Source organism: Balaenoptera physalus, assembly GCF_965194825.1.
Source record: "Balaenoptera physalus genome assembly, chromosome: 6".
In the NCBI taxonomy this organism is placed as follows: domain Eukaryota; kingdom Metazoa; phylum Chordata; class Mammalia; order Artiodactyla; family Balaenopteridae; genus Balaenoptera; species Balaenoptera physalus.
In genome coordinates this window covers 67,544,640-67,566,993 of record NC_138885.1, presented here as the reverse complement: position 1 = coordinate 67,566,993, position 22,354 = coordinate 67,544,640, and the positions used below count along the sequence as shown (strand labels likewise).

The window sequence follows — 22,354 nt, the reverse complement described above, 5'->3', positions numbered from 1 at the left end:
GTGTGTGTGTGTGACAGTTTTTTTCATTCTCTAAAAAATCTAGTTTTTAAACAAAGATCAATGTGTTATGCTGAAGTGTTGAGCTGACTGTTAAAACATTTGGGGAAATAATGACAATGTAACAAAGGCCTGGTTTGGAGTGAATCATCACCCTTTTAAAAGTTAAAGCAATTTTCAGGAGAATAGCTTTCAGCAAACGCTTTACATTATTCAAAACGGCCAAATAATGCTCTATTATAGCGCCTGAATGCTGCCAGTCAGCCTCTAAGTGCAATTTGTGCAAAGGCCCCGGTGCCTTATCTCCACTTCTTTATAAAGAGGTGAATATAAAACAATTTCTTCCAAACCCAGACAGAGAGCACGAAAATTGCTTCCCTTTCTGCAATCAGGGCAATTTAACTGGAGTGCAATTAGCACTATTAAATGTCGATTCTGCATAAACAAATCTGACTGAGCAGCGAAAGTGGGGTGAGAACCTCATATACACTGAAACTGATTTTTTAAAATTATGTATCCGGGTCCTTTACAATTGATCCGTGACGTTTTCATCTTGGAATATATTTACATCGTAAATACACTATGGTTAAATCAACATAATTTTTTTGCAAAAAATTTCAATAGGAATCCTAATAAAGAAGAATGGGGTAATTAAAGGAAAGAGTTCACTTCCTTTGAACAAATATTGTTTCCCCCATCCTGCCTCTCCCGAGAGCTTTGATCTGAGCAACTGCTCAAGTTGCTGCATTTAGTAGGCAAAACCGGGGAAACAATTCCGTCATTAGCGCGGATCCGAAGGATTGGAGCTCCTACGCCACAGGAAAAAAAAAAAAAAAAAAAAAGCTTCTCCCTGATGCACAGGGAGACGGGGGGAGGAACAGTTATCTTCTGAATAACTCGAAATATTAGGTGGCTGCCCAGTCTCCCAGGGGCTTTGGCCAGTCGCAGAGTTGAGCAGCGGATATACTGCACAGGGGTGGGGTGAGGTAGAGTTGGGGAGACTCGAGGATGTGGGCGGGAGGGAAGGGGTTGGGGAGGAGGAACCGAAGGTTCTCGCCTGGACTCTGCCGGCTGCTGCCAAAGCCTCGGCCACCAGGACCTGGGTGCCCGGGAGCAGGGAAAGGAGAAGGCAGGGAGAGGAGCCCGTAAAAAGCATCTATCTGACCTGTCCTCCTCCGGCATGCCTTTATTTATTTGCTTAGCCACAGCTCTCCCTTTCTGGATAATTTGTGCAATTAATTATGCTTTTCATTTGCATGATCTACACTACAGCAGTGATTATCAGGTCAGCACAGTGTGGGATTTGGGGAGATACATTAATAACGAGTTAAAAAACAAAACAAAAAAACCACACACACGAAAAGCTGCCCTTGTGTACCACAGTCACCTGCCATGAACAGGGGCTGAGGAAGCCAATACAGACTATAACGCCTGTTGAGTCCAATGAGTCTTTTCCTCAGTTGGAGTTTGTCAGTTGTGGGTGAAAATGAAATGCAGCTTTTGATTAGAAGGGAATCTTTTATAGTTAACATATCTATATTTTTAAAAGCACCAGCCTTGAGATCAACTGGGTGGAGAAAATAAATTGAAAACTGAGGAACTCTCCCACAATTTCCATTGAGCTTTCATTTAATATTTGTTCTATAACAACCTCCTTCCATCCCAACCCTTGCAAATAAAAGAGCCAGGAAGGATCACCAGGCCATTGGAACTTTCATCTTTTCTCCATCTCAGAAGTGTTACTGCTATTTAGAGATGGCAGGAGATGCAAATCCGTTTTGTCTATAAGGTCTACTGGAGAAACTGAAAACCCTTAGTCTAGTAAGTACACTCCAAACATTTGCTACACAACTAATTTTCTGCTGCTAGATGTATCTGGGCCATATATTTTAAGCCTGCCTTGATCTGTTTATCTGAGCCAAAAATGCATGAACAATTAAAGGAAAGACTCTGGTGTGTCAAAGGCAGGAAGGTGACTGTAGACTGTGTGATGATTTTAATGACTGCAATTATTGGAAGATTATTCGACAAGCATCATAGATTTGTTTACTGCCTTACTTGGAAACTATGGGGGGCCTATTCGGCTTGGGGTTTTACCTTCCTCCCTCCCTCACCAACTACCACAGAGGGGTATTAGACCTAAGCAAATGTGCCATTCACTGTTGGCTTCCTTCTTCTCTTTTAGGGCATTTCTACCAAAATGGAGCACATTTGTGTCTCAGCCAACTCTAATCGAACCATCTCTGGAGATATTAAAGCAATCTTTTCACTCAGACCTTAAGCTAATATTTTTTAAAAGCCAAAGGCCAGGGAATTCTGGTCATTCATCAGCTTCTCCCAGCCAGGGTACCAGTTTCCTCAGTTTTACACTTTCATAGGCAGGCTTTGAAGAGACTTCCAACTCTCCCTCCTCCTTTCAGGGTTTGAAGGAGGCACAACTGCAAGTTGTGAAACAGGACTTTAGGCATATCTCCAGGACTCCATACTGGAGAAAGTTTGGCTTTTTCTTCCTTCCTTTAACAGCGTCCCCCTCCCCCATATTATTTCCTATCACAATTCCTAATCTTACCCTGTGAGAAATAAGTAAATAAAAAGAAAAGGTATGACTAAGAACGGTTTGTGGCTAAGGAATTTTTTTACTGTATTATATACAGACACAAGGAATGCAAATAAGGAAGATTTCTTGTCTGATAAAAGCAAAATCATCCTGTCTACACTAATCAATAAATCACAGCCTGGGCTTTGCTTATTAGTGAAATTTGAAAGAAAGAAAGAAAAAAAGGTACAGCAAATATCCCTAGTAAGCCCCCTTTCCTCCCTCCCCTGAGGCTCTGAGACTGCAGATGACTTGGTCATCGTGGTGCTCTTCCTTGGTCTGGAACCGAGAACCTTCCCCGTTCAAACCGGAGCCTTCAGAACTCTGCAAGTGGCAATTAGGAGCCTATTACAAGCCATTAGATTGATCAACGTACCTTAAACAATGCAAATGATTTATATGGCTGATTTATATGGAGAGGAAAAAGAAAAAGGGCTGGGGGGGGAGGACGACTCCATATCCTTCACATTATCGCAATGTTCTGGAGAAAACACGGGCCCAGCCTCTCTTCGTCACTGCTTAGAACCACCAGAGCGATTTATTCTGAAAACTTTTCAAGCAAAGACACAGGCTCCCCTGGCTCGTTCGATGGATGTCGAGGTGCCCATTCTTTGCCCCTTTTCTCGTCTTTTTAAGGAACAGCTTAGAAGGACCGAGGCCGGGGTTCACAGCGACGCCACTCCCCCAGCGGAGGACACTGCCGCGAGCGGTCCCAGCTGCCTCCTTTCCCCGGGTCTGTCCCCGGAGAGGGGGAGGATGACTTACAGATTTGTTTTAACGGAGTGTTCGAGTGCTGTGTGGCCTCCTAATTACGGCAGGAACACACAACCATTAGCCCTTGAAGTTTCAGGCGCGACTCGGGGAGGAGCCGCGACCCAGCTCCCCGCGTGCACACCACGCGGGGGAGGGGGCGGTGGGGAGGGCGAGAACTCCTCGGAACCGACCTCCTCGCTCGGGCTGACTATTTCAGCTAATTTAACTGGCGAAGACAAAATTACAACAGAGCCAAAGCGATCAAAGCAGGCCCCTGCCAGCCCCCTCCTCCCGCCCTCCTTCCCGCCCCAAAGTCTGTTTGTAGTTGTCTCCTGTGCTGCAGACTCGTCGGTCTTCTCACGACAAGGAAATTCCAGCCAGTTTTTCCAGAGCCTGAAAGGAGAGGACAGACGCACTTCACACTTCCCAGGGGAGAATTCCCTTTGTCTTATCTCTCCCTCCCCCAGTCCGCCCTCAGCTCTGAAATGGGGGACAGGCAGCGGGCCTAAAGACCCTGGGCGCGGAGGGGGCGATAGTAACCGAACCCCACGTCCAGCTCTGTGCCTGTAGATCCCCTCCCCCTTTTCTCCTCTATCTTCTTCTCTTTCCCAATCTTCTCTCTTCCTTTCTCCCTCCCTTTTTCCAATTCTCTAGATCCTCTTACCACTCAAGTCTTCTCGCGGGCTCCAGCGCCTAGAGCCTGGGCAGGCGCAGTTTATTTCCCGGCCTTAGTGGTTTGGCGGGAAAGGGCTTCGTCCTGGCTTGTCCAGGGGTGTCTGGGACAAATCATTTTGTTTGTGTCTATATGTGGAATGGGAAGCATTCCGGGTTGATAATGGAGCACAGAGGGAAGAGGGGAAAAACAGAGAAGCTACATGCACTGGGAGAGTTGCCACCTGTGTCTTTTGCAGCCAACCTGTGATGGGAGCCCAGGATACGGAAACTCTTCTAGGCGGACGGTGACCTCACACACACACCCCTCTCCCCCCAACCGCTCTCATCTGTCCTTTATTACCCCATATCTTACTCTCCTGAGTTCTTCCCTGAGTTGTTTTCTTTCATTCCCCACCCCGCCCCCCTTCCCAGGACTTCTCAGGGCTCTACAGCTTAGTGAGAGATTGAGAAAGATGGTCGGTTAAGAGTCCCACCAAGCACCCAGGTAGTCCTGTGACATCTCCGAGAACAGGCCTGTCCTGGGCCGACACTTTCATGCTTTCTGAATTTCAGCTACTCTAGAGTCCTCTCTTGTCACACCCACCCCCATCGAGAGGCCAGATTGACACCTCCACCCTGACTCGCCTCTTGAAGTATCTAGAGCCGGGTACCCGGAGGGGCAGAGGGAGGCTCCGCACACATTAGACACGTGCGCCTCCTCCTGCCCCTCCCACTTCCCCCGCTGCCGCAGGCAGAATGCACATTGATGACACTGACACACTCACTCGGGCACGCGTCAGCGGCGTCGATCCTCCTTCCCTGCCAGGCGGCAGCAGGCGAGACGGCCTTGAGGCAGGTGACATCGCCGCGGGGAGGCAGACTCCGCGCTCCAGATGCCACCCTGGGAGTGGGGATGTTCGGGTCCCCCAAAGCCAGCTGCGGGGCTCCCCTGCCGCGTGGCCGGAGGCCTCGCTGCTGCTGGTCCTCCCCTCCGCCTCTTGCCGCGCTCCCCGCGCCGCCCCCTGCTCTGCGTCCGGCTCCGCACCTTCACCGCCGCAGCCCCCGAGCGCCCGTCTCCAAGAAGCCTGCCGCCCGCCCGCCCTCCTCCAAGGCTCGGTTACATCTGGGATGCATTGCCCCTTAATTGTCAACCCCATTATTGTGATCAAGTGAACGTTGCTAATCTCTACATTTGTTGTTTAGGTAAATAGAGGCTGCGTTTAATCAATACGCGGGGCCCCAGCCCTCGCAGCGCCAAGTAACTTAAGTCAACGGTGAAGATTTCACTGTGTGTGTGATTACAGAGCACACGGAATATTCACTCCAGCCTAATCCCACATCTCTTCTCCCACCCCGGGGAGCGAGCGGAGGGAACGCGAGGAATCTCCACCCTCCGAGGAATCAAGGGCCGGCTCCCTTCGGGGAGGAGAAGGACTTCGTGGCTGTGACCCCGCGCGCCGGGCGCGGGGGCCTGAGGCTGGACTGGGGACCGCCCTGACATCCGAGCGGCTAAATCCCGCGTTCCGCGCCTTCTCCCCGAGGGCTTCTGGCCCCCTCCCCTCCAAATCTGCAGCAGTGAAGAGGGTGGTTCCCCACCCGGCATGTCCCCGCCAGACGGGAAGGCTGAGGGCAGGGCCCCGGGAGACGGGTCGGGCTCTTCCTGACGCCCAGGCCTCCGCAAGCGGGCTCCTTCTCTTCATCTCCCTCTGCTCTGAGTTGCCGGGTTCCTCGCCCCGCGGGAACTCTCGAGAATGCCAGGCTTGGGCGCGCAGAGCTCGGGGTATTTGCGCTTCTTCCTAAACAGCTATTGTTTCCTAATTAAGAGGACCTTAGCCCAGCGCTAGGCGGAGAGACCCGGATTCGCAGCAGGGAATAGGCAGGCCTGGGGAGGTGGGCGGTCCGCTCTGGCGAGGGGTGGTGTCGACTCCTTCCTGCAGCTTGGCTGCGGGAGTGGCCTTAAGAGTGAGGGCCTCTGGGCTCTGCAGGGAAAGGGTTAATTAGCTAGGCCACTTCCCGGCGGCGTTTGGAAGAACCCAACCCCTCCCGACGCCCTGGAGCGGGGCCCAAGAGGCTGAGCCTCTAGTTTGAGGCACTATCTCCTTGGGCACTTGGTCGCTGGAGTTTGTTTCTCCTGGTGTCTCTTTCTCCGCTCCATTCCTGGGAATGTTCGATATAAACAACCAATAACTCCGGTTGTAATCAGATACTCTCCTAGCACGGAACTGACCCGCTTTCAATAAGCTGGATTCTAAAGTCAACTGATGATTTGCAAGTTTAGGGTGTCGGCGCAACCACGGAACTAAATGACAGCTGGGGCTTGAATTGGGGCCCACGGTTTTGGATGGTAGTTGCCTGGTTTTAATTTTTGGAATTGAACAGCTCTCGTATAAGGTATCTCTCTCTGCTTTCTCCTTCCCATAAAAGTTGAATAGCATTTAGAACAAGAGGAAAATTAAACACAAATGTCTGGGCAATCCTGAAGTCCTTTTTCTTTCTAATACTTCTTCCTGAGAATCCCCTCTGCCAGCCTCAAGCTCCCACCCAAGCCTGTGACTCTCCTTATCAGATGTGCAGATCTTTTACCACCCTGCGGCAAACCAGCCTGCCAAGAAGTCCACAGGACAGATAAATATGGTATCGGACCCCTTTGACTGGGGACAACTTAACTTTTTCTGGATTGTGATTGTTTTAAAGCTAGGACAAGGAAAGAAAGGCAAGGAGGCTGATGGCCAGGGCTCCTGGATCAGCACAAGCCCTTTGGGGCTGTCAGGAGCTGGGTGTGAGTTAAGGTCCACCACTTCATGCTGTGACCTTGGGTGGGCCAGGAAGCTTCTCAGTTTCTTCCTCTCTAAAATGAAGCTAATAATTTCGACTTCGAAGGATTTTTAGAAAGGTTAAATAAAACTGTGTAGGGAAATTCCTAGCAACTGCTCAATACTTATTAATAGTTGCCTTCCATTTTCCATTGAAATTCCCAGCTAAAACTTACCGTGGAACTAAAAGCAAAATCAACAGCTACTATAATACAGAATTTTAGTGCGTGTGGAAAGTACAGGGCCTAGTACAAAATCAGGTTGGAGGAGGACGAATGCAACAACAGCTAGCAGCTGCCTGTTTGGGAAGGAGTGAGGTTAGCTGCTCCAGTCAGCAACACATTTTATGGTCTGGCTTTCACAGGTCTGCACATGGGAAACAGGAGATGTTGTCCCTAACAATAATAGATGACATTTATTGAGCACTTATTATATGCCAAGCATTCTGCCAAGTGCTTTACAAACAGCATCTGATTTAATGCACACAATAATCTTATCAGGTAAGTATTATGAGTATTATTGATATCTCTCTTTTTAAACTTTTATTATGGAAAATCTCAAATATATATTTAAAAGTAGAGAGTATATTATAATGAACCCCTCTATGTTGATCACCCAGCATCAATAATTGTCATCTCATAGCCAAACTTCTTTAATCCCTACCCCATCCATTTCCTCCTCCCTTATTTTAAAGCAAATCTCAGACATCATATCATTTTACTTGTAAATATTCCATTACTATCAAAATATCAAAAGACAACTAAAAAAAAAAAAACCCAAATCACAATACCATGTTATAATCATACATAAACACATTTGAAATAATTCCTTAATATTATCAGACATCTAATCAGTGTTCAAGTCCCCCCAATTATCTCATAAATGATTTTTTACAATTGCTTTATTTTTTTTTCCAAAATCAGATCTAAGCAATATCCACACACTTAGTCTCTCATGTCTCTTTTAATCATAGGTCCCTCTCCCTCTTTTTCTTTCCTTGTAATTTGTTTACTGAAGTAACCTAGTCATTTATCCTTTTTATAAAGGAAGAAACAGGCTCATAGAGGTTAAAGGAATTTAGTAAGAGATAGAAAAGGAATTCAGACCCAGCCATGTCTGACTCCAGAGTCCAAGTGCTTAATGGCTTTATTATATTCCCTTTAAATCAAATGATGAAAAGCAAGACACAGGAAAAAGACAATCACCCATAAAAGATTTCGGAACATGTCTAACTCCCCTAAGTGACTAGTTCCTTTACCAAGCGTCCACAGAAAGCTGTTCATTTCAAACCCAGGCAGGGTTTGAATGTGGGAAGAGAAATTGAAAACAGGATAACCCAGTATCCTCCTTCTGTTTTGAATCTGACTAAATAATTCCTGCATTCATATGTATCTGTAACACGGTGAAGGGATTTTTATTTCCGACAAATATTTAGCAAAGCAAAAACATTTCTTAAACGAATCTACCAGTTTCCTTTTGCTTTCTTTCCTCCTTACTTTCCTGCTATATTCCCCTTTTCTCTGTTCTCCATAGCTAGATAAGGAAAAAAACATCTCTTTTAAGTAGTTATTTTAAAATACCAGTCAAATTAACAATTTGGTAGTTTGATATGTGATATCTGGCTTTTGTTACGGTAGTTTTGAAACCACAGTTACCCTAGCAACTGAATACATTTTTTTCTTTAAAAAATTTTTTAGCTGTCTGGAGGAGAAAAAAAAGAAAAAGAAAACTTATTGCCAGAATTTTCCTGTAATAGCCTCCATTAACTGCAGTGACTTCTATTGGAGAGGCCAGCACTGCTGTCTCCTGCTGTCACCAGTCATTCACTGATCTAGCAGATGTTTTGTTTGATAAGGCCAATTTGAGCTTTATAAAACATTTATTTTTTTACCTCCAAGGAGCAAATACCAGTAAGGATTGGATTCAGCATCTATCACTGGATACCATACAAGGGCCTCAACCTGCCAGTGGAGCTTCTAGGTGAGAGGAAACACTAAAACAAACCTAAAGGCTTCATTTATTTAAAAAAAAAAAAGAGGGAGGATGGTTAGAGGGCATTAGATCAGTCCCTTGAGACTTAGCAAGAGGGAAAAAAAAAAGTGAGTAGAAGAGCCAATAGTCTACTATAGAATCTTTCTGGAAACACCTTGGTAGGTGAGCAGTTGCCAAAGTGGGCAATGATATTAGTTAGTGAGATGACGGAATAAGAGAGGAGATGATGCACATAGCGTTGAATTTTATAGATTTGATAAAACATGTGTTAGTATTTCAAGGAGGTGAAGTAGAGAAGAATCAGCAAGGAAAAATGCTGTACATTAGGGCTTTTTGGAGCAACTAGACTATGAGCATTTGTAAGAATATTCATGCATTTGCTTCTGAATAAAATTCCCCTCGCAATCATGCTTCTAATGCACACAACTCTAGATTCCTTTTTCTTTACAAAACAGACAAACTGACTTTATAAATTACAAATATCCAAATCCTTTCTCTTGACTAGAAGGAAGATTGGTTTCAAGACCTGGGGCTATGGTGTGAGTAAGCCAAAAGGTAGCAAAAGAAGTGCTGGGCAGTTCTGCTCCTGTTGGTAAGATGCCTCTTATGAGTCTCCTGGGCCAGGAAGTCCTCCTTTGTAATGTAATGGCTCGACAAAATGAAGGTTCCAGTCCTTCCTTTTTATTTTAGATGGCCCTACCTATGTAAAATATTTTGACTTGAGGAATTACATTTTGAGCCAGGGTAAGAACTAAAAAAAGAGAGGAAAGAGAGAATGTTGCTTCCATTTGCGGAAAAGGTAATTTCTGTACAGTAAACTTACCCTGAACAACAACAAAATTTTTTGCAAACATATGCACATTCCTCTCTAGGTCAAAATAGGAAAGAGAAAAAAAAAGCAGAAACAGCAATATCAGCTAGGGCTTTTTCTTAACTACTTGAATCATTAAAGGAATCTACTACTTCTTCCCCCCCGCACCCCCCCAGCTTTTTTGAGATATAACTGACACATAACGTTGGGTAAATGTAAGGTATACATGTTGATATGATACAAATGTATATTTTGAAATGATTACCACAATAGGGTTAGTTAACACATTCATCACCTCACATAACTACCTTTTTTTTTTTTTTGGTAGTGGCGATGGTAAGAACATTTGAGATCTACTTTTTTAAAAAATAAATTTATTTATTATTTATTTTTGGCTGCATTGGGTCTTTGTTGCTGCACGCGGGCTTTCTCTAGATGCGGTGAGTGGGGGCTACTCTTCGTTGCGGTGCGTGGGCTTCTCATTGCGGTGGCTTCTCTTGTTGCGGAGCATGGTCTCTAGGCGCGCGGGCTTCAGTAGTTGTGGCACACAGGCTCAGTAGTTGTGGCTTGTGGGCTCTAGAGCGCAGCTCAGTTGTGGCGCACGGGCTTAGTTGCTCCTTGGCATGGGGGATCTTCCCAGACCAGGGCTCGAACCCGTGTCCCCTGTATTGGCAGGCAGGTTCTTAACCACTGCACCATCAGGGAAGCCCTGAGGTCTACTTTTTTAGCAACTTTCAAGTACACAATACAATACTGTTAACTATAGTCACCATGCTGTACATCATTAGATCCCCAGAAATTATTCATCCTATGACTTGGAAGTTTGTACCTTTTGACCAACATCTCCTTGTTTCTCCTCCCTGCAGCCAGTCTGGAATTCAGATTGAGTACAGTGGGTATAGATGGCTTGTCTCTGCTCCACCATATTTGAAGCCTCAACTGGGAAAACTCAAAGAGCAGGGACTAGAATCATCTGGATGAGTCTTCTTCATTCACACATCTGGCAATGGATGCTGGTGCTGGTCGGGACATCTATACATGGTCTCTCCACGTGGTCTCTCTGCATGGGCTAGTTTGGACTTCCTCACAGCATGCATGTGAATTCCTAGAGCCAGTGTCCCAAGAGAGCAAGATGAAATAGCATGGTATTTTTGTGATCTCTTGATTGGGACAGTCACAAGTATTTGCCCAGGTTTGATGGGAAAGGACATAAATTCCACCTCTCCATGGGAGGAGTGTTAAGATCACATTGTAAAAAGAGCACTCAGGGTATAAGATACTGTTTCAGTCCCTTTTGGAAAATACTGTCTGCAATAATATATGTATATACATGTAAAGGGAGCTTCCTAACACAGTGCAGAGAGTTAACATCTGAGAGCTATTTTACACTGTCTGTGGCAGTTGAAAATTAAAGTCTTTCTGGGACTTCCCTGGTGGTCCAGTGGGTAAGACTCCATGCTCCCAATGCAGGGGGCCCTGGTTTGATCCCTGGTCAGGGAACTAGATCCCGCATGCCGCAACTGAGAGTCTGCATGCTGCAACTAAGACCCCGCATGCTGCAACTAAGACCCGGCACAGCCTAAATAAATAAATATTAAAAAAATATATATATAGGGCTTCCCTGGTGGCGCAGTGGTTAAGAATCTGCCTGCCAATGCAGGGAACATGGGTTTGAGCCCCGGTCTGGGAAGATCCCACATGCCATGGAGCAACTAAGCCCGTGTGCCACAACTACTGAACCTGCGCTCTAGAGCCAGCAAGCCACAACTACTGAGCCCATGTGCCACAACTACTGAAGTCCACGCACCTGGAGCCCGTGCTCTGCAACAAGAGAAGCCACCTTAATGAGAGGCTTGCGCACTGCAACGAAGAGTAGCCCCCGCTCCCCTCAACTAAAAAGAAAGCCTGCACGCAGCAACGAAGACCCAACGCAGCCAAAAATAAATAAATAAATAATAAATTTTATTTTAAAAAATGAAGTGTTGAAAATAAATAAATAAAATAAAGTCTTTCCTCCGCAGCTGCTCACCAAACATGAACACCCATTTTGGAATTCATAGAAGTGAGAAATAAATATTTTGTGTGATCCATTAAAAAATAATAAAGTCAGTCTGAGATGTAAAGCAGGATTTTACATCTTCCCTATGCTTTCTTTATTAAGAATTATTTTCCACTAATTTCTTGCAAGTGTAAAATTTGCAGTGTTTTGATTAACATTTTGCTCTCACACGCATAATTGGCAAGTGCATTACAATTCTTTAAACTTCTCATCAGCAGATGAACAACAGCAAGTACAGAATTTCAGTAACTACCAGAATTTCCGTTTTGGCTCAAAATACTGTAATAAAAGTATTGATCTAATAACTCGATCACTCGCATCTCTTTAAAGTAAAATGTGATAGACTGCTTTAATAGAGAATTACTGATAATAGAAAAATATAATGCCCAGTCTCTCAGTTGTGCATTCCTTTTTATTAGCTTCTATTCGATTACATAATGCAAAGTTTTGGAATATTCGAAATTAGCGGGCACCTTTGAAAGAAACTTTAATACTTTTCTTTGTTACTGCAAGTCTTTTTTTTTTTTAATATGAAAAAAGACTGAGGAAATGTCTTAATGTTTGGTTAACAAATTAAAAACCCATGTTTAAATGCTTTAATATCCTGGTCCTATTTCACTGTGTCATCAGGGGTTGATTTATCAGCTGTAAAATTCCGTAAGAAATCTTTTAAATGTAGAACTGTTAACAATAGTTCAACTTCTGTACATATACTGTGATCTTCTGATAATGACAATATCAATTGTGACAGCTCACTGCAGCTCACCCAGACCAGCTCTGAAATCAGTGATGCATTTTCAGAGATCTGAGACAGGTCACAAGGCTGGACTTGATTTCACTATCCAATGCTTGCTATGCATACAATAGTTCAGGCCCTTTCCACTTTCTCCAAATCCTTTCTACAAATCTTATGAACAAAACACCTTTTTCAAGAACCAAACAGTTGGTGCGTTTGGGTGATCTTTCGATTAAGAAGACAGAAAAGATGTTGATCATATTACAAGGACAGACTCAAAGGAAAGGAGTTTTGGAAGTTGACAGTTTGTCATTTTAAAACATCAGGTTGAATGGAATACATCTCAGTGAATAGTTAAATTAGATCTGGAGGCATTAGCTCAGAGCTAACCCCTTTTTCTGTGTGCTAGTTCCATCATAATTGAGGGATGGGGAAGATGTACACAGAAGTGTATAGAAGTTAGGATTCATCTGGCTACATGTGTCAAAACAACCAGAAACCAAGATAAATAACATTGGCTTGAAGTTTACAAAATAGAAACTTCTAAACTGATATGACAGCTCCATGATCATCAGGGATCTTCCGCCTCACTTGATGTCTCACCTATTTTACTTAGGACACAGCCTCATAGGTCAAGATGTTAAGTTCCAGCTACTGATTCTACATTCTAGTCAGCAAAAAGGAGGAAAGGAAAAGAAAACATACTCTTTCCCCTTAAGAATGTTACCCAAGGGACTTCCCTGGTGGTCCAGTGGTAAAGAATCCACCTTACAATGCAGGGGACGCAGGTGCAGGTTCCATCCCAGGTCAGGCAACTAAGATCCCACATGCCGCGGGGCAACTAGGCCTGTGTGCCCCAACTACTGAGCTCGCACGCCTCAACTAGAGCCCATGCACCACAAGTACAGAGCCCACGCGCCCTGGAGCCCGTGTGCCACAACTAGAGAGAGAAAACCTGCACGCCACAACTAGAGAAAAGCCTGCGCACCACAACGAAGATCCCGCATGCCGCAGCTAAGACCCGACACAGCCAAAAAATAAAATAAAATAATAATAAATAAATCTTGGAAAAAAAAAAAAAAAAGAATGTTACCCAGGAGCTAATTTAACACTTCACTTAACATCTGTAGTAGTAGAATTTACTCACATGGCCACATCCAGTTGCAAGGAATGCTGGGAAATACAGTCTTTATTCCTCATGACCATATTTCTAGATAACAAATCTATAAGGATAAGGGAGAGATGAGACATTGGAGGCCAAATAGTATCCTCTACCACAAGATATGTGCTTTGGGGGAGGAGGGATGATCTAGAATCCAACAAACTGTTGTGGTGAGCCAAATTTGTACAACATTGGGCTAGTCAGTATGTGACTGAATAGCAAAATGATTTTTAAATTTCATTCTATTCCAAGTAAACATCAAAAATTGTATCTAAATGAGACAAAGTAATTATTATTGATATTGTTAAGTGTGAAAATGGCATTGTGGTTATGTTAACATAATGCCTTACTTTTTAAAGATTTATGTTGAGTATGAAGGGATGAAATAACATGATCTCTGGGATTCGCTTAAAATATTTCTGCAAAGGAAAAAGGGGGGAAAGATGAAGAAAATATGGTCAAAATATTGATAATTTAAAATTTGGGGTTTTAGGTATATGGGATTTATCATCCTACTATTTTTAGTAAGTTTGAAACATTTCATTATAAAATATTTTTTTGTAAATAATCAGGATTGAAATTTCTAGATCCTAAGTGACAATATGAGTTCCTTGTAGCCTTGGCCAAGTTAATGGTACTGAGTCTCAGTTTCTTCATATGTAAAATGCAGATGATAATAACTTGTCCTAACCATTTAACAGTGCCACAGTGAGGGTCAAACATAAAAATGCCTGTGAAAGTGTTTCGGAACCTATAATGTAGTATGGTATCAGTTATTGTTAATGATATGCTTGCTGTCATTTTTGTTATCATTATTAATGTGAGGGCAAAGGCCATGTCTCATTATTCACTGCTGTGTCTCCAGTGACTAGTAAAATGCCTGGCACATAATAGATATGAAATAAATGTCCAATGACTGAGAACAAAAATTGGTAAGCAAAAAATTTGTATCTGCAACTGACGTGGGCTAGAAGAGACACGAGAACTTATCCATAGTACATATTAAATGACTGGCTTAAAGTGACACAGGGTGGCAGAGTGTCAGTACAGTGGAAAGGCAAAGGCATAGTCATCCTCAAAATCACAAGGGAAACACCAGAGACCTAGAAAAGAACGTTGTTTTCTTTTTAACTACCTTGGGAAAAACATGCCATAATAGCCATAATATAATCACGTCACTTCTTGTTAGAGGCCCAAGGAACAGTGCATTTTCTAGCAGTACTCAGTTTTGTTTTGTTAACTACTATTTCTAAACAGGAGGCCAACCAGAGGGGACTCAAAAGTCCTTTTGTCATGCAAACATTTTGGTTCTAACGGTCACTATTGTAAGAATTGGTTTTGTAAATGGAATGACTACTTACCTCTTTTCTTTAAAAGTTCCCATAATACTGTTACACGATCTCTGTAGCCAAGAACTGTGACTTCTGTCCAAGTCTTTCATGGGAAATTCTCTACTTGAGTATGCATCTGGATCAATCACTTCAGCAATGTCCTGACACAACAGGGTTGAGTTAGGACCACATTTTCAGATTATCACTCTAGTCCTATGTGTGAGATACGTTATGCTCGACACTCCCCTAGCAAATAACAGCAGAGAGCAATCATTCAGTAGCCAAGATTACAGTGATAGAAATTATTGGACATTAATTTATTTTGACATACAATAAATATGTATTTTTGCTCATGAATCTATACATTGGTTAGGTAGTTCTGCTGATCTGAGCTGCTCTTGGTTGATCTCAGTGGGCAGGTCAGCTGGGAGCTGATTGAAGCAGGATGTTCATGGACGAGATGACTCATCTCTGCACTCTTGTTCTCCAGCAGGCTATCCCATGCTTGTCGTGGTGAAGGCAGGGTTCAAAAGAGCAAGCAGAAGTGTGTAAGTCTTCTTGCAGGCCTTAGCTCAGAACTGGCACATTCACTTCTGCTGCATTCTACTGGTTAAGCAAGTAACAAGGCCAGTAGAGAAAGGCAGGGAAAACAGATTCCACTTCTACATGGGATGAAAAGTCACATCATAAGAGACATGCATACCTAGAGGAGAAGAATTGGGGCCATATTTTTGCAATCAGTCTACCATAATAAAGATGAGATTTTGCTAGGGATACCTTAGTGAGGTTTCCTCTTGGAGTGTCCCCAGCTAACCAAACAAAGTATTTTACCTCTTGAGTAAGAAGAAGAGAATTTCTTTGGAATAGTGGAGAGAAGCTTTAAGTTGGGTAGGCTGGTGACAGATATTGGACTTTATTTTGAAGGTTACAAAAACAGGCATAGATCTAATTATTCTGTGCTTTCCAAAGTTTGCCAATGCCCAATAACAACATGGATTTCTATGTTCTGGGTATTAAGCTCTTTACATATTGCAGCTCATTTAATTCTTACAACTACCATATAAAATATCATTATCCCTATTTTATGGATGAGGTACCTGAGGCTTAGGAAGGTTAAAGGTTAGGAAGGTTTAACAGCCTGATCAAGGTCTCTCAGCTGTAAGTGAGAGAGTGTGGATTCAAACCCAGGACACTCTGACTTCAAGGCCAGTGGGAGATATTAAACACTATGATATTCAGTCTCCCAAAATGAAGAAGTTCCCTCTATCCCTGCAAATGGTATTGTACATCCATTTGGAGGTACAGAAAACCCTAACCATCTCAAGCTAAAAAAGTAATAGAATTTTCATTTGCGGTTTATATGCTAAAGCAGGTTGGTGTCATGTTGTAAAAGAGGAGTCAACAAACCTTTTCTATTGAAGGCCAGATAGTAAATATTTTAGGCTTGTGGGTCATATAGTCTCTGTTACAACTGTCAACTCTATATGTAAATGAATGAATGTGGCTGTGTGCCAACAAAACTTTATTTACAAAATGGGTGGCCAGCCAGATTTGTCATAGAGAATTTGATACCAAGCCAAGGCTTAGCAAAGAGGCACTTTTTTCCAAAGTCCAGTTTGAAGTGTTCTCCAAATCCTCTCAAACATGATAAATAGAGTAATAATGCACATTATAATAATTCATATACGCTATTAATAAAATATACTTAAATATAAGGCAAAATCATGATTGTCATGTAAATACAAAGACACACAGGTCAAAGATCTTATTTAACTTATTAATAATTAATGAGAGAAACAGTGAGAGGTTAAAACTTTTTCAAAAGAGAATTCAAAGAACAAACACATATAGTAGCAACCAGGAATGCTGAAATGAAATTGCCAATAGGTGATAAAACAATATTTACAGGGAATAAAATGTAATGCTTGGAATCATCTCTTTTACATGGTGACAGTCAATTGTATCTTCACCAGAGACAATTTATTGTCACGTCTACAGACAAGACTCATTTGCGTCAGTTTTATACAACTTAGAGTTGGATGTAAAATTGCCTGAAGATCATGAAAACCACAGACACCTATATAGTCAGAAAACCCCAAAGGATCACCTAGACAACATCCATTGAGAAGATATCTAGTAATCGTCACCCATTCTGAATTTTCCCTGATGATCTATTATAATTTTTCTTAACGCTGTGCTTTTTAAAAATTGAAGTCGAGTTGATTGACAATATTGTCTTAGTTTCAGGTATACAGAAAAGTGATTCAGTTATACATACATACATACATATATTTATAATTTTTTTATTCTTTCTCATTATAGGTTATCACAAGATACTGAATACAGTTCCCTGTGCTATACAGTAAATCCTTGTTGCCTGTCTATTTTATATGTAGTGGTGTGTATCTGTTAATCCCAAACTCCTAATTTATCCCTCACCCCACACAGTTTGTTTTCTATGTCTGCGAGTCTGTTTCTGTTTTATAAATCAGTTGATTTGTATTATTTTTTAGATTCCACATGTAAGTGATGTAATATAATATTTGTCTTTCTCTGTCTGACTTACTTTACTCAATATGATAATCTCTAGGTCCATCCATGTTGCTGCAAATGGCAATATTTCATTCTTTTTTTATGGCTGAGTAATATTCCTTTGTGTGTATATATATATATATATATATATATATATATATATATATATATATACCACATTTTCTTCATCCATTCATCTGTTGATGGACACTTAGGTTGCTTCCATGTCTTGGCTATTGTAAGTAGTACTGCTATGAACATTGTGGTGCATGTATCTTTTCGAATTAGAGTTTTCATCTTTTCTGGATATAGGCCCAGGAGTGGGATTGCTGGATCATATGGTAACTCTATTTTTAGCTTTTTAAGGAACCTCCATACTGTTCTCCATAGTGGCTACACCAATTTACATTCCCACCAACAGTGTAGGAGGGTTCCATTTTTTCCACACCCTCTCCAGCATTTATTATTTGCAGACTTTTTGATCATGGCCATTCTGACCAGTGTGAGGCGATACCTCATTGTAGTTGTGATTTGCATTTCTTTAATAATTAGCGATGTTGAGCATCTTTTCATGTGCCTGTTGGCCATCTGTATGTTTTCTTTGGAGAAAAGTCTATTTAGCTTTTCTGCCCACTTTTTGATTGGGTTGTTTGGTTTTTTTTGATATTGAGTTGTATGAGCTGTTTGTATATTTTGGAAATTAATCCCTTGTTGGTTGCATCATTTGCAAATATTTTGTCCCAGTTTGTAGGTTGTCTTTTCGTTTTGTTTATGGTTTCCTTTGCTGTTTAACACTATGCTTTAATCCAAAGTTTTCCAAAGGGTGGAAGATATAACACTAGTGATACTAAAGATGATTTTAAGTGGCATGGATAAATGTTTTGTATCTTAATGATCATATATTTATTTTATAATGGGTTGTAAAATTAAAATTAGTCAACTCATGATTTCACAGATACTATTAAAAAAAATATCTAAACAGATCACTTTGAAATTACAGAACGCTGTAGGTCAAGAGATGATTCTAAAATCCTGTAGAAAAAAAAATATTTACAAAGGAACAAAAATGAAACAAACATCAGACTTCCCATACACAACATTGGATGCTTAAAACAAGGGGAAAATGTCTTCAGTTTGTAGTGAAAATTATATTGAGTAGAATTTTATTTCAATCCAAACTTTTCAATCAAGAGTGAGATCAGGGACTTCCCTGGTCGCACAGAGGTTAAGACTCCAAACTCCCAATGCAGGGGGCCCGGGTTCGATCCCTGGTCAGGGAACTAGAGCCCATGTGCATGCCACAACTAAGAGTTCGCATGCCACAACAAAGGATCTGGTGAGCTGCAGCTAAGGAGTCCACCTGTCACAACTAAGACCCGGCACAACCAAATAAATAAATAAATAAAATATTAAAAAAAAGAGTAAGAGCAATGTACAGTTATTGTCAGAAATTCAATAATTCAGAAAGTTTAACACCCACGTCAATTCCAAGTAACTTAAAAATGTACTCATTTCCAGTCAAGATGGAGTAACAGAGACCAGACTGACCCTCCTGCCTGAAACAACTAAAAAAAAAAAAACAGATGAAATATATGAAACAATCGTTTTCAAGACATTGGCCATGAGATAATGAAGGACAGTGATCCCTGAGAGATGGGAAACACAGCAAGCGACCCCAGTGATTATCATAGCTTAGTGCCTGGGGACAGTTTCCAGGCTGCAGTGCAGGAGGGGGAACCCAAGCAGAATGCAATGATCTCTGAGTGGAGCAGGTGGAGCTGGGAGTTGAAGAGATGAAGCTGAGAGGCCAAAGCTGCTGGAGTTCAAAGAACAATGAACCAGAGAGGAGAAAGCTTCTCAAAGAGAAAGAACCCCCCAAATGTCCAGAAGTCCTCCCTGAAGTATTCACCTGAGAGCTTACCAGCGCATGTGTGTGAGGACACTATAGTAGATCATGTAAAGAACCACCCATGAGGAGCTCACACAGGGCCACAAATAGTGCCAATGCCCACCAGCCATATTGGGAAACCTTATAATTCATGGGGTATTGGGTAGAGCATGCAGAAGGGTCTTGCTTCTGTAGCAGGGCAAAATTAGCCCTAGATTAAATGCTGTTCTGGTGTTACCTAATGAAGCTTAAAAGCAAGACCTGAAAGGATCAAATTTTTTTCCTGGTAACTTAGTTGCATCCCAGAACAAAGCTCAAGAATATTTATAGGGATATAAGAATATCCATAACCAACAAAGTAAACTTCACAATGTCCGGCATATAATAAAAAAGCTATCGGGCATGTGAAGAAGCAGGAAAATTATAAGGAGAAAAATTAACAATAGAAATTGGAGAAAACTGATACAGATGATAGAATTAATAGATAATGACATTAAAATAGTTATCATAACTGTATCACATATGTTCCAAAATCTAGAGCAGTAGTTTTCAAGAGAGGACTGATTTTTTTTCCCCCAGCCAACATTTGGCAATGTCTGGAGACAGTTTGATTATCACAACTTGAAGGTAGTGGTGCTACTGGCATGTGGTGGGTAGAAGCCAGGTATGCTGCTAAACATCCTACAATACATAGGACAGCCTCCGCAACGGAGAGTTATTCAAACCAAATATCAGTAGAGCTGAAGTTGCGAGATCCTGATCTAGAGGAAAGATAGAACATGTTAAGTAGAAACACAGTAAATGTGAAAAAGACACAAATTGAGCTTCTAGAGATGAAAACAACAATGACAGAGATGAAAAAATACACTGGATAGGATTAATTAAAAACAGATTAGTTACTGCAGAAAAATCAGGAGTGAATTTGAAGACATGGCGATATAAACTGTACACAATGAACACAGACAAAAGTAAGTCTGGGGGAAGAAAAGGAACAGAGCATCAGTGAGCTGTGGGCCAGCGTCCAGTGGCCTAATATATATGTAACTGGAGCCCCGATGGAAAGGTGATAGGGGGAGGGGTTTACAGAAAAAAAGTATTTGAAGAAATAAAAGCCCAAAATTTTCCAAATGCAATAAAAACTAGATCCAAGGAGTTCAACCAGCCCCAAGAACAAGAAGCACTACACCAAGGTAACATCATAATCAAATTCATTAAAACAAGTTACAAAGGGAAAATATTAAAAGCAACCAGAGGGGGTGGAAAAACATGACATGTACGAAGAACAAAGGTAATGACAGAACATTTCTTGTCAGAAACAATGTAAGCAAAAAACAAAACAAAACAAAACAAACAAACATACAAACAAAAACCCGAGTGGAGCAACATCTTTAAAGTACTAAAAAATGAAAATAGTCATATATATACTATACTAGAATATATTTTAAAAGTGAAGGCAAAATAAAGAACTTTTCAGTCATTAAAAAGCTGAAAGAATTCATATCCACATTACAAAAAACGTTAAAGGAAATCTTCTAGGCAGAAGGAAAACATTATCAGTTGTAAATATGGACCTACCAAAAGGAATAAAGGGCAATTGAAAGGGTAAAAATGTAGGTAAATGTGTAAGATTTTTTTCTTATTATTTCAATCTTTTAAAAAGATAATTGACTGTTTAAACAAAAACAAAATAATGTAGTGTGGAGTTTACAACATATGTGGAAGTAAAATGCATGACAACAATAGGACAAAGTGCCGATTTGCTTGGAGGGGAGGCAAAGGGGGGTGGTCCAGGAGCTCTGTCTGTGACTGACTGATTTGTTAAACTTAGTAGAAGTATTAGAAAACCTGTCTGGCCTAGAGGCTGAGTCAAGCTCTCCATTGGTAAGTACAAAGCCAATACTTTCTTTCCTAAAGAAAAGGAAAAGGAAGAGGAAAGAAGGTGTAGACTGATTTGTACAGGCATTTGGTGTGGATTTCCTCAGCAATGAGGTAGGTCAGTGTTTGAATGTCCCTTGGAGTGAAGGTCCCCTTCACTCGGTCCCCAGGCCACCAGGACAGCAGGCCCTGCGGGTAGGCCTGGCTGAGCGTAGGCTGAGATTGGGGAACAGGCATTCAGGAAGGTTCCTTTTTAGGGTACACGGCAAGGAACAGACCAGCAAGTTGTCCTTCCTCAAGCTAGGAGGACCTGGCTATGTCAATACTCAGATGGCAAAGCCCCACCTGGCTTAGTGTTGCTGCCGCCCCAGGTGAAGCTAGTGGGCAGGGAGCCACCCTCTACAGAGGCCTGGCTGCACTTCCCTAGGTCTTCTTATTTGATCCCCAATATGAGAACCCAAAGAAAATGATACATATCTTTCTAATCACAGGAAAGCAAAGATATTTCTAAATATAGGACCAAAGCCAGGAATAAGGACTTACTTTGTGCCAACATTATATCAAACAACTGATTTGCCTAATATTTTCACTGATTTCACCAATCATTTTGACATTGTGCAGATACAGAACTTGAAATAATTTCTTCCTTCAAAAATTGAGGCTGCAGTATTTGGCCTTAAAGATGACAAGCATAGAAATTCTAAAAAAGATGGGTTCTCATGATAAAATACAACTGAGAGAGGAACTAATTATGGTCTGGAGCTTCATTAGCTATAAAAACCCATAGAAAGTTGTCTGGCTCCTAGTGCTTTTGTGCTCTGTTCTAATATATGATTTTGCTTCTAATACTGTTTGGAATGTTGCAGAGCAATTGAATTATTTATTAAAACTCATAAACATAAATTCATTTCTTACTCTATACAATTATACTGGAAATTAGTAATATTTTGTCCTAAAATGATGATTCCCTTAAAGGTCAGTACGTGGTTTTTAATTTTATTTAATTAATTCATTCATTCATTTATGGCTGCATTGGGTCTTCATTGCTGTGCGCAGGTTTTCTCTAGTTGCAGGGAGCGGGGGCTACTCTTTGTTGCAGTGCAGGAGCTTCTCATTGCAGTGGCTTCTCTTGTTGTGGAGCACGGGCTCTAGGTG

The 22,354-nt window shown here is 41.8% G+C and overlaps 1 protein-coding gene and 1 long non-coding RNA gene across 9 annotated transcripts in view; both read right to left on the bottom strand.

Moving 5' to 3' along the window:
• SP9 (Sp9 transcription factor) overlaps positions 1 to 22,354 on the bottom strand; it is a 68,060-nt gene that overhangs the window by 8,043 nt on the left and 37,663 nt on the right. For 3 of the 8 annotated variants that reach the window (XM_082465404.1, XM_082465406.1, XM_082465407.1), the window contains exon 3: positions 4,786 to 16,677. In XM_082465404.1, the coding sequence (XP_082321530.1) occupies positions 4,786 to 5,157 (372 nt within the window). In that variant the 5' untranslated portion in view covers positions 5,158 to 16,677. The remainder of the gene's footprint in view (positions 1 to 4,785; positions 16,678 to 22,354) is intronic. The other 5 variants (XM_082465409.1, XM_082465408.1, XM_082465405.1 and 2 more) reach the window with 4 other exon arrangements.
• Positions 3,106 to 4,776, bottom strand: LOC309662614. The gene is made up of 2 exons (XR_014264818.1): positions 4,011 to 4,776; positions 3,106 to 3,739 (listed from the first exon to the last, which is right to left on the bottom strand). It is a non-coding gene; the product is annotated as an uncharacterized lncRNA (long non-coding RNA).